General features: G+C 40.4%; 1 protein-coding gene across 1 annotated transcript; it reads left to right on the forward strand.

The window, feature by feature from the left end:
• Positions 1-350: 350 nt before the first annotated feature.
• Fkbp3 (FKBP prolyl isomerase 3) lies at positions 351-13,267 on the forward strand. The gene is made up of 7 exons (XM_038338293.1): positions 351-508; positions 3,508-3,609; positions 4,302-4,409; positions 7,550-7,685; positions 8,765-8,832; positions 11,316-11,413; positions 12,935-13,267. Exons 1-7 carry the CDS (start codon positions 401-403, stop codon positions 12,987-12,989), a joined length of 675 nt encoding a protein of 224 aa, XP_038194221.1. The 5' UTR covers positions 351-400; the 3' UTR covers positions 12,990-13,267.
• The last annotated feature ends 62 nt before the right edge of the window (positions 13,268-13,329 follow it).

Here is a 13,329-nt window from a genome sequence, read left to right on the forward strand (position 1 = left end):
AGCATCAAACTAAGGAGGTTTGATACCATCACTGCAACCAGTTGGCGAAGCCAGCTCCAGAGATTTCTCATTCTACTCAACAGAGTCCTCACAGGGTAGCCTTGATATCACGTGAGTCCTTTAAGGATCACGGCGGCCCCGCCCCCTGAGTGCTTTCAGGTCCCTGGGCCAGGCTTGGACCTAGGGTCGCTCGCTAGGGAAAACGGAGACCCCGCCCCCTCGCGCACAGCGCATGCCCTGGCCACGCCCCTGGGGCGGGGCTTCGCAGGACTGGCGGGCTGGCTCAGAAAGGCGGAGGTCCCACCCCTAGTGAGTGGCGCAAACTCAGGCCACGCCCCGGGGGCGGGGCCTCGCTGGGCTGAGGCGGGCTGGCTCAGTGCGGCGGCGGCAGCGGGGGAAGATGGCGGCGGCTGTTCCCCAGCGTGCATGGACGGTGGAGCAGCTGCGGAGCGAGCAGCTGCCCAAGAAGGACATTATCAAGTTTCTGCAGGATCACGGTTCAGATTCGGTACCAGAGGCAGCTGGGCGGCCGGGCCGGGGCGACCCAGGGCCGCTCCACCCCCCCGGAGATGCCTTACATCCCGGATTCCTCGGTGCCCCCGCCCTCGCCTGCTGTGGCCGGTGCTGGCCAGGCCTGAGCGGCCTGCGTGAGCTCCCACCCTCCCGCCCCTTGGGCCGCCCCTGCTTCCGAGGGGATCGGCCTCGTTTCCCGGGGCAGGCGAGCGAAGCGCAGCCCTAGATTTCAATCTCAGTCGGGACCTGTGAGGGCCGAGGACTGAGAGAAAGGAACCGGAGATGTTGGTGTCTGAGGCGGGGGCGAGGAATCGGGAATGCGGGCTTCCCGGGCGCAGTGCTGGCCGCTGGGAAATGGGAGGGATGTGAAGATGTGGGGAGTCGTGTGTGCGTCTTACCTGTCTTGCAATCTACTAAATACCGAACTATACTAGTCCGTGATTTTTCAAAAACGCATAATACTACGGTTTAACTTTTGTTACAAAATCCTTTTGCCCTTATACTTAGGAGAATTAAATGTGAAATGTATTACTGTTGTCTCCTATGGTTATAAACACATATTTGAAAATTTGTTTTCTCATGCAGTTTTCGGCCTTGTCTCCATCTCAGCCATCCATTTTTTTTTTAAGTCACAGGTTATTTTCGTCAGACACCTGACATTTTGTCCTCCAGAAATGGTCACTCGTTCTAGCCACCACCATCACCCCCTTTTTAATGTTTTTGGGGGTCAACGTCTGACGAAGCCCATTCTACCTACAAACCCGATTCCCTTCCCTTCACCTCCCAAGTGCTAGGGATGCAGGCCTGCGCCACCATGTCGTCGTCGTGTTCCTTATCTCTAAATTGCTGAATGATGGTACACGTTGTTCGTATGTCTACCACTTAAAATCAGAAGGTGCAGCTAAATTTGATTTTCTTAGTTTTTCAAATTCTAAAATGTCAAGTAGCGAGTGTTGTGTATTCCAAAGTATGAACGTGCCTTTGGTGACGCCATTTCAGTGCATATTTTCCAGTGATCACTCACGTACACACTCAGGCCTGTGTTTTTCCAGTCGTGCTATCACCATAACTTAAAAAGTTTCTGGGTTCCTATGAAAGGATTGTATTTTCACTTAGGATCTTGACGGGGAGATTCAAAGAACTCTTATACTCCCAGTTCCTCGCATATGCTTAATCTGGCATCAGGATATAGTTCAGCCAGTATTTATATAACATCTGTAGTAGGAAGAACAATGCTCCATCTTTGAATATACGAGGATGAAAAGGAAAAGACACCTTGCAGATAGAACATCATAATATTTTGTAATAATGCATGGACCCCAGTGATCATTTTCTTACCTTAGTTAGTTGATGGTTATTATTGTTAATTAAAATATTAGATAGTTGTATTTTAGATCTTTCTAGACTCATTCAAAGAAATCATAAGAGTGCTGAAATAACTGATTACTTCTACATAGCCAACTTGTATGTCTTTTTGCTTTTGCCAGTCTTTTATCATTTAAAATACCTCTTTTAATGCAGTTTTCAGCCTTGTCACCCACTTATAGCACAGGTGGTGGTGCATACCTTTAATCCCAGAGGTATAAGTAGGTAGATCTCTGTTAATTCCAGATCAGCCTGGCCTACATAATAAATTCTAGGCCGGCCAGGGTTACATATTGAGACCCTGTCTCAAAAAGGGGGTAGGGAAGCAAAGGGAAAAATGCAGTAGTGATAAAAGGTAGTTAAAAATAAAACTCTTAGGTGCTGAAATCAACTTTAAGAAAGTTTGGAGACCAGTAATTTCCAAATACAGTAAAGGAAGCAGACTAGAATAAGGGGCTGGAGAAATGGCTCAGTGGGTATAGTGTTTGCCACACAGTGTGACGCCATGAGGTAGGACAAGAGGTAGTGGTACTTAGAGCACAGTGCTGCACGAGAAGAGGATCCTAGAGAATCCCTGGCAGCTCTTAGACCTCCTGGCCGCTAAGAGAGACCCTGTCCCAAACAAGGTGGAAAGAAAGGGCCTTGAGCACACCATGCATGCTTTTTGTGTGTTCACACACAGCACACACACACACAATAGACACACAAACACAATTATTTTTTAAATTTTTACACAAGATTTTTAACCCTCACCTGATTTTAAGGTAAACGTACTATGAATTGATTTTATTATTATTATTACTGCTTTTTTTATTTCTTGAGATAGTCTTACTGTGGGGTAGCATAAGATGGCCTAGTACTCCATTCTGGCTTAGCCTTGCAGGTGCTTTGTTATTTTACATTATTTATTTATTGGCTTACTGTGTGTAGGCTTGAGGGCCATGACAGTAGTGGAAGTCAGGACAACTGGTAGGCTGCTAAAGGTGTGCCAGTGGCGTTCTCCCAGGAGCAGCCGCTTAGAGTATGCTCGTGTCTCGACAGTCTTCTGTGTATTCTGTAGTGGGAGAGGGGCTAGAGTGACTGCCTCCCATACATACTGTAGTTCTAACCCTTTAATACCTACTGTTTAAAAGGTGCCTTTTAAGAATGGGATATAAAATACAGTGTTTATTTGTTCATTATTACTATTGAAAACGTAGCAGTTAGCACAAAAAGATTGTTTCTTGGTTTTGAGACAGGATCTTACTGTTGTACAGACTGGTCTTGAATTCCTGAGCTTAAGGGATCCTCTCGCCTCAGACTACAGTTCCATCACACCAAGTTCCATTTTCTGTTTTCTTTTTGGAGACAGGGTCTCATGTATCTCAGCCTAGGCTTGAACTCATTAGTCTGGCCATGGCCTTGATACTTCTCAATGCTGGGATTTCAGGTGTGCTTCACCAAACCCAGTTTATGTAGGGTGTGGAACGGATCCCAGGGTTTTGTGCATACCAGGCAGACACACTCTACCTAGAGGACAACATCCTCAGCTCCAGACTCCATTTTCTACTCTTAGATCCTTCCTAATGGAGGGAAATTGTTTTTAACTAATGAGCTTTTTTTGTTTTTTTGTTTTGTTTTGTTTTGTAGTTTCTTGCAGAGCATAAACTGTTGGGAAACATTAAAAATGTAGCTAAGACTGCTAATAAGGACCATTTGGTTACAGCCTATAACCATCTTTTTGAAAGTAAGGTAAGTGACAACATCATTTAGAAATATTTTATTTCCACATACAAATTTTCGATGCACCTCTTTTGAAGAATAAGTTGGGGTTTCCCACCTGCATTTTTTTCCCACTGTGATCATAATTGGACTTTCTGTCATATCAAGCAAGGCTAGTTTACAACTTGGTAGTGTTTCGGGTTGTTTTTAAAGGAACCAGATTTTAAAAACAGATGAAAAACCCCTAGCCGTATAAAACAGTACACAAATCTTACGTCCTAAATCTTAATGTTAAACCCCTTTACATTCTCTATACTGTTATCACATGTTATGTGAGTTCTATGTCATGAAAGAATTTAAACTAGTTTAGATGATAAGAAGAGATTTAAAGAAATTCTTTAATAACATTTGTTTACTACAAAGTAACCACCACCCACAGAAAAGGATTTTTATTGAAGGAGCCTTATCTGAAGGTCATGATGCTTGTTTAGAATTTATATCATGAAATGGTTTGGGGATTATAGTTTATTTACTTTAAATATTTAAATCAGTAATATCTTTGTGTTTAGATGATTCCCTTGGGTGATTTGCTTTTGTTTGAGTTGTTGATACATGCGCTTGTCTTCATCGGGCAGGAGCTCATTAGTTGGCAGGGTGGTTATTGACACTGCCTAGGTAGTAAGTAGGGCTGCCATCAGTACTCACGTTAGATGTGTTTACAGCGTTTCAAAGGCACAGAGACTGTGAGTAAAGTGTCTGAGCAAGTGAAGAATGTGAAGCTTAATGACGAGAAGCCCCGAGAAAGCAGGTCTGAGGAGACTCTGGACGAGGTTTGTGAATCAGTTTCTACTCTTTTCTTCTTCTAGTACATGCATGACTCAAGACCTCATGCATGGCCAGGCAAGTGCTCTACCACTAAACTACTTCCAATTATTTATTTTAGTTTTCAGAAGGGCTTCACTAAGTTGTGCAGGCTGGCCCCCATCACCGTGGGATTCACCCGCAGCCCAGCTAACATTGCTTTATATCTCTAAGTAAACTAGGCGTGGTTGATGCAGCTACTTTTCCAGAGGGAAGCTTTGATTGGGGGTGTATTGACTCCCTAGAATAGAAATAAACCAAAGAGTTAGTAGCTTTTGGCCAGAGCTCCCCGGCTTTCTGAACTATTTTAAGAATCTGATTCTGTAGCCAAGTTGGGCTGAATTAAACAAACTTCCTTTTAAGTTATTTTTAGCTTTTTCTAATGAACATGATGTGCCTGGCTATGGAAACAGTCCATGCTTGGCTTCAGGGTACGGGTTCATGTCTCACCTTTCCCAGCCTAGGTTTTATTTTCTTATAAAAAGTTTGAAGACTCTGGTAAATCATTTGGAGGTTTGTTTATTTGTTTTGAAGACAGGGTTTTGCGTTTTGTCTAGGTTGGCTTGAAACTCTTGATTTTTTTTTTCTCTGCCTCACCCACCTAAGAGAGGAATTGTAGGACCAGCTTTAAGCTCATTTATTGCAAGCAGTCAGTATCAATGATGATAATCTACATTAACTTTTATAGCATTTGGGTATGTATGTATTCAGACTGTAAATTATTGTGTAGTGAAGTCAGACAGTTATGTGGTTAAAGCCAGTTAATTTTACATAATATTTTTCATAAAGCACAAATCAATGTTTGTGGGTATATACACACAGAACAGTTTGGAATTTTATCATAACTATTTGATGACTTTTATCTATTGAGTAAATATTAAATAGCTACATAGTAAATAAATTTATATTACAGGGTTTCAAAAGCAGTGAGCATAGTGTATCCTCATGAAAATAATTACACGTTATAAGACAAGATAATACAATGTTAAAAAGTTAAGAAAGGCGGTGGTGGTAATGTGTATACCTTTAATCCTAACCCTCAGGAGGCAGAGGAAGGCAGATCTGTGACTTCGAGGCCAGCCTGGGCTACATAGTGAGTACCAAGTCAGTGAGGGCTATGTAGTACAACCCTGTTTCTTAAAAAAATAAGAAAAAGAATTTCGGGCTGGAGAGATGGCTAAGCTGTTAAGAGCACTGGCTGCTCTTCCAGAGGACCTGAGTTCAATTCCTAGAAACCACATGGTGGCTCACAATCTATAATGGGATCCAGTACCCTCCTCTGGCAAGCAAAGGAACATGCAGACAGAGCACTCAGACAAATAAATAAATTCTTTAAAAAAAGAAAAAGAATTTCTAGTAAAAACATTTTTTTGTTTTGTTTTTCGAGACAAGGTTTCTCAGTGTAGCCTTGGCTGTCCTAGAATTCACAGATATCCACCTGCCTCTGCCTCCTGAGTGCTGGGATAAAAGGTGTATACCACTACTGCCCAACAAAGTACAATTTCTTAAGACCTAGAAATAATCCATAGAATTAGAATTTTAAATGGTAATTTTTGTGTAGACCTATAGCTTTGACCATTATTTTTTGGCTTAGAAATCCTATGAATACTCAACTCTCCATTTACTTTTCCTGGGCCTTTAGGACTAAGGCTCTCATTTATTTTATTAAATCAGGAACACTGAAGTCAATTGCCCACGCTCTCTTCCTGGATCTTGTAGTCTCTTAGTGATACTGTACTTGTCCCTGTTGTTATTTTTTCTATGCTTGTACTTTGGAACTACAGAGGGAAAATGGTGAAGAAACAAGCATGAAGTGTTATTAGGCCTGTTCCGAATTCATATTAGTTTGGCTAATTTGTGGCCAAAGTCACAAGACAATATTCTGAAAATCAGAATGCACTTTATTGCTCTTTGGGTAATCATGTGGCTCACAGGATACATTTCTCGTAAGAAAATGATGGACTGGTGCAGTGGCTCAGTTGGTAAAAATTTTTGCATTACAGGAGAGGACTCTTGAATCCCATATTAAGGCAGATAGAGTAGTAGATTGTAATTCTAGCGCTCCAAGGAGATGGGAAGCAGGGACAGAGTCCCCAGAATTCTGTGTAACTAGGCTACCCTCAAGCACATGGTGATCCTTCTTCCTCATGCTCCCAAGTGCTGGGATTTGCACTGGCCTCAAATAAGGCCCTTGAACTATTGGAAACTATTACTGCGCCTCCAGTCTTCGCAGATTCAGACCTAGCCCAGGAGAGGATAAAACCCTTAACTAGTTTGGTCAATAACTCTCTATCAAAGGAAGAGACTATTAGCAGTGGAAAGTGCAGGAATCTAGAGTCAAGGGAGGCAGACAGTTGAATGCATGACTTGACCAATTGCAAATAGGTAAGGAAGGAAGAATAAAAATACTATTTCTCTCATTTCCAAACTCAGGAATAAAATAAATTTTAAATCATTGATTCCTAGCCTTGCTACTTGCATTAAAAGGTTTATAAACCAAAAATCAATTTGGATAATGTGATGAATACATTTCTGAATACAGAAACCACTTATTTTCATGAGTATTTTTCCCCTCCAAAATTTGTTGTTGACAGAATCTCAGTTTGCAACTCTGACTGGCCTGGAACTAGGCTGGCCTTGACTTCACTCTGCCTCTTTGAGTGCTGGGATTAAAGTTGTATGCCACCATTCCTGGTTCCATCCAAGATTCTTAAGGAGTCATATTCAGGCTGTAGATGGAGGCAACATCACTGTATTCATTTTCATTGGCTATGATTAAAAAAAAATCTAGTAACATAATTGATGTGGGGGTAGGGATGTCATTAATACCTTGGAAATTTAGTATTGTTTTTCTAACTTTGAGAATTTATGGTATTGAATGATTAACAAAGTCATGCCTTAATAAATTTAGTTTCCAAAGATGCTGTAAGTTATTTGACATTAAATTATGACCTCATATATGAATAATAGTCTCATTATTGGGTTGAGATGGTTTCTTAACTCATGTTGGTTACAAGTAGTTTGTTCCTGACCTAACTTTGGTAACCATTATTTATAAGTTATGTCATCCTTTTAAAAGGACATAAATAACTATGTATTTTATTTTTAGGGCCCACCAAAATATACAAAATCTGTTCTAAAAAAGGGAGATAAAACCAACTTCCCCAAAAAGGGAGATGTTGTTCACTGCTGGTATACAGGAACACTCCTGGATGGAACTGTTTTTGATACTAATATTCAAACAAGTAAGTCTTATCTTTTGTGCAGTAGACAGTGAGCAAAAGGCCATTCTTTTTTCTTTGCTGTTCCTTTTCCCTGATGTCTTTTGTACCAAGATGTTTTTGGTGGTGGTCTACCATTCATGGCTTGTTGGCTGGCTAATCTTGATCTTTTGGGAAGCAAAGAATGTGGGACTTGAGGAAAGCTTTGTTTGTTGTAGAACTCTTGAGACTATTAAAGAGTTTTAGCTTGGCTATTAGTTGTGGCACTCCAGAACACAATGGAAGTGGCATCTGCTCTGCTCCTGGTATCACGTGCTGTCTGTCCTCAGAAAGTGGACCACATGAAGAGAAGTACCTTTGTGGCCATGATTGAGGGAGGTCAGTGCTCTGCTTGCTATGCTAATAGTTCATTCTTCATTTAACTGCTAAGCACCACAGGAGTGAGGAGCTTGTTCCTATAAAAAAAAGCATTCATACCCCTTATGCATCTAATCACCTCTTACAAGTTGTCTTAATCTCGCAATGCTGCGACATTGGGGATCAAGCCTCAACGTTAGTAAGGAAAAGTAATATTCGAACCTACCAATGTCCCATAATGCTGTAGGATTTTAATGTAAAAGAGAAAATAAAAATAATCCCAGCGCTCTGAAGACAAAAGGCAGGAAATTCACTGCAAGTTTAAGATCTAAGTAGTGAGTTCTAGGACAACTACATAGTGAGCTTCTACCTCAAAGGAAGAAAAAAGGCAATGTAGCACGTTATTAGTGATCTTGATCCTCTTCCGGGGTGTGTTCATATTGAGGCTATATGCAGCTATAGGTAGCTATCTATGTATATATGTGATGTAAATCATATACCTCAAACACATTTAAAGATTACTTTTGTAACTTTGTTGGGAAGTTCTTAAATATGTAATACTATAATTTAGAAGAAGGTAATTAAAATTACAGTATTGGAGGCAGAGACAGGTGGATCTCTGTGAGTTTGAGGCTAGCCTAGTCTACAGAGCAAGTTCCAGACAGGCTCCAAAGCTAAAGAGAAACCGTGTCTTGAAAAACCAAAAAACTACAGTATGTGATATAAAGATAAATTCTGTTTTGCAGGTTCAAAGAAGAAGAAAAATGCCAAGCCTTTAAGCTTCAAGGTTGGAATAGGCAAGGTTATCAGAGGAGTAAGTAAATAAAGATGGCAAATGAATCCCTAGACATTCTAACAGATGTTGCTTGTGGTGAAAAGCTCTTAAAAAGTTTGGATTGTGGGGTGGGGAGTACTTTGTGATCGAATACTTGACTAGCATATGCAAGGTCCTAGCTAGGTTATATTGTGGACGTCTTAGTTATTCTTTTGCTGTGAAGTGACTTGGAGGGTTGCATACAGTTTCAGAGGCTTAGTCCATTAATGTCATGGTAGGAAGCATGAAGGCATGGTGCTGGGAAAGTAGTTGAGAGCTTTGCATCCTGATCTGCAGGCACCAGGCAGACACTGGGCCTGGCATGGGTATTTGAAACCTCAAAGCCCAGCCCCAGCAACACACCTCCTCTAAGGCCACACTTTTTTCTTTTTTTTTATTAAAAATTTCCGCCTCCCATTTACCCCCCTCCACTTCCCCTCCCTCTCCTATCCAGAGTGCAGTAAGGGTTCCAAGTTCCTCCCCCCCTCACACTTTTATTTTTCGAGATGGGGTTTCTCTTTATCAGCCCTGGCTGTCCTGGAACTCACTCTGTAGACCGGGTCAGCCTCAAACTCAGAGATCCTTCTGCCTCTGCCTACCAAATGCTGGGATTAAAGGTGAGCACCACCATACATGGTAAAGCCTTACTTAATCCTCTAAAGCAGTTTATCAACTGGAGACTAAGCTCACAAATATATGAACCTATGAGGGCATTATCATTCAAACTACCAAAACATGAAAAACATTTTATAAAAGTCTAAGAATTAGGAGATGTAATGAAAATAATCTTTGAAGTTAGACAAGACTGTAGTATCCTTACAGGCTGACCCAATACAAATTTTTTAGGTGTCAATTTTCCCATCTGTAAGGTAAAAATCCTGGGCTAGACATGCTTGTTCATACCTTTCATCCCAGCACTCCATGCAGATGCAGCTAGATCTGAGTTGGAGGCTCCTCCACCCACATCACATTCCAGCATAGCCAGGCTTACCTAGAGACTGTCTCAAAAAATAAACAGAAAATAACGACAAAGACCAGAGCTCTAAGCTTCAGGAAGTATAATTTAATGTAATGGGAACTCATACAGTAGTTTGTGTATAAGCTTAGTTTGAAAGTTAACTGTCAGAAAACAGCCTTTCACATTTAAAATTTAAAAAAAAAATAGTACAAGCTTTTTTTGTCATATATACTGAAATCTCTTCTACTGAAGCACTTGTAGAAACAGGAATTTATTTCTTCTAAAATATCTCTGAGATATCAACATGCTTTTACTTGCCTAAGCATATGAGAAGTAACAAAGTAAACTTTAAGAAGTTAGGCTTAAGAAGAGATTAGAAGTCGGGTTGATAATTTTCTCAAAATATGTTTTCATGTTAGGGACTATCTGTTTAAATTGTAGTTTTTAAGAAACTCAAATGGTGACATCCAAAATGTTTACTTAGTGTAGCTACAAAAATATGATGTATTGCTTTCTGTAAGTCTAAGATGAGGCTTAAAGACTCCTATGTAGGGCTGGAGAGATGGCTCAGAGGTTAAGAGCATTGTCTGCTCTTCCAAAGGTCCTGAGTTCAATTCCCAGCATCCACATGGTGGCTCACAACCATCTGTAATGGGGTCTGGTGCCCTCTTCTGGCCTGCAGGCATACACACAGACAGAATATTGTATACATAATATTTTTTTAAAAAAGACTCATATGTAGAACTCAAAACAAGGTGAAATAGCAAGTCAGAGGTTTTAGTAGAAGGTGTAGCTTGACTGACATGTACAAGGCGTGCTCTCCAACCTAAAAGGAGAAAAAAACAAAAAGGCTGGAGCTTTGCTTTTGAGACTTCATATTGAGGGAATTGAAGACAGATTTAGGAATTCATCCAAACACATTACCTTATAGCAATAATAGAATTTTTTTGTTTTGTTTTTTGAGACAGGGTTTCTCTGTGTAACAGTCTTGGGTGTCCTGGAACTCGCTTTGTAGACCAAGCTGGCCTTGAACTCACAGAGATCTGCCTGCCTCTGCCTCCTAAGTGCTGGGATTAAAGGTGTGTGCCACCACTGCCCTGCAATAGTAGAATTTTTTAAAAATTATTTTTATAGTTAGTCATGGTGGCATGTATTTTAATGTATTTTTTAATCAATTCAATCCAGCATTTGAAAGGCAGAGGCAAGTGGTTCTGTATGAGTTCAAGACCAGTTTGGCATACAAAGTTATGTATGATCCACAGCCACATAGAAAGACCAGTATCAAACAAACAACAAATTATTGACTTCTGTATGTTATGTGCATATGAGTACCCATGGAGGCCAGAAAGGGGTTTCTCAAGAGCTGGTGTTACAGGCAGATAGGAACAGCCTGATGTGAGTGTTGGAACTGAACTCTGCAAAATCATTAAGGTCCCTTAACTTCTAAGCCACCTCTCCAGCACCAATAAAAAAAATATGTATATTTGCTGCTCTGTAAGTCCATGTCTTTTGTTTTTGCTTTTAGTGGGATGAAGCGCTCCTGACTATGAGTAAAGGAGAAAAGGCTAGACTGGAGATTGAACCAGAATGGGCCTATGGAAAGAAAGGACAGCCTGATGCCAAGTATCCTTTTTTGTTTTTAAGATCTGGGTCAGTGTGATAACTACCAAGCCTTTCAACCTAAATTAGACTCTTGGAACCCAACATGGTGGAGGAGAGAATGCCCACAAGTTGTTCTTGGGCCTCCATTTGCACGGTGTAGCATGTGCTTACAGACACACATGCACAGTAACTTTTCTTAAAAGCTACCTGAAGGTGTGAAAGATGCTGTGTAAGCAAGCTGTCAATCAAGAATCATTTTGAGAAAGTGTTCCTGATAGATGATCATAAGATAGCTACTGAGGCCACAGTAATGTGACACTGCCTGGCTGATACTTTCTGCTGATGCAAAGTAGTCAAACTTTGTACTGATCTTCCTTGATCTGCTTTTTTTTTTTTTTTTTTTTTTTTTTTTTTGAGATGAAAGTCTTACTATGTTTCCCTGCCAGGTTGGAATTGTGTAGATAAGTACTGAATCCTGTGTCTGCCTCCAAAGGTCCTGGGAATTAAAGGTGTGTACCAGGAAGTCTTAACAGTTAATTAAGCTTTCATCTTTCAGACACAACTCTCTCCCTTTTTGGAGAAAGGGTCTTCTGTGCTGGCCAGTGTGTGTCGGGGAGGGGGGGGGGAAGCACATTTACAGGACAATTTTTTGCTGCTGTATCATTTAACTGAAGAAAGAGAATTCAGAGCTTAGAAATGGAATAAGCAATGGTTACCACGAGTAAAATGAAGGAGACCACAAGATAAATAATGTTGTAAGCATTTATTAATGATTACAGTACCTCTATGACAAACTGGTTTGTCAACATGTACAAAAAGCAGAAAGGCAATAATTCTAGACCATTTAGACTTTAATCCAGTATTTAAGTGGGAAGTGATTTTTAGCTGTTGATTGCATTCTTGTTGCAAAATTGCTTTTGATACTGGGATTTATAGGGGATAAGGATTGAGGTTAAGGTTGGAAGTCCTCTGTAGTGTTAATTCATTTCAGCTCCATCTAATGTGAAAACATCAAGCCTAATCTGATGTTTATGAAGAAACCCTGTTACCTTTTTTTCTATTTTCCTTTTTCTTTTTATGGAGACGGTTTTTCTGTGTAGCCCTGGCTATCCGGGAGTGCCTCTGCCTCCCAGTGCTGGCATTAAAGTTCTGAAAACCAAGCAAACCTGAACTTAGCTTTTAATTCACAGTAGGTACCGTGTTCTCATGTAGCAGTTTTCATAAGATACTGGCTGATTCTGTAGCATTCGCGGGCATTCGGTTAAGAAGAATGTTTGTTAAAAACAGACCTTTATGGCTTCTATTAATCAGTAAGGATACGTTACTTTTAGGAAACTCAAGCTAGCCTCTGAGTCAAATACAAATTTTTTCCTCTTAAATTTATTGGGACAATCTTTGGATCACCTTGGAACTAATTCTGTCTCCAAGCACAGCTTAAATTACTATATTAACAGTCAGATTTCACAATTCTAGTATAATGCTATGGTTTAGTGGTGGGGGAAAGGTACTTACCATCAAATTTACCTTGACCATTTCCCACAGAATTCCACCAAATGCCAAACTCATTTTTGAAGTGGAATTGGTAGATATTGACTGAAACCAGTTTTCCGAAGACATCAATAATAAAAACTTGGCCTTGAAACTTAATGTGACTAATTAGAGATTGTTACTATTTTAAGGGAAGAGTCAACTGGAAAATTCAAGGAGTTAAAGCTTGTTTACTTGGTCTCAATTTATGAGAAATGTTATCCCCTGGAACACCCTTTAAGTCTCAGATATTTTACTATAGTTGTGTAAAGTATTAAAAAGAACTGAGTTTTCTTTTACCTCATTATAAACTAAAAGGCTCAATAAAAATGTCATGGATTGTCTTGATTTGACTGACTTATTCTGTTGCTGTATTAATGTTCAGACTAACAGGACTCAGAAGTTCATCC

Source organism: Arvicola amphibius, chromosome 7, assembly GCF_903992535.2.
Source record: "Arvicola amphibius chromosome 7, mArvAmp1.2, whole genome shotgun sequence".
In the NCBI taxonomy this organism is placed as follows: Eukaryota; Metazoa; Chordata; class Mammalia; order Rodentia; family Cricetidae; genus Arvicola; species Arvicola amphibius.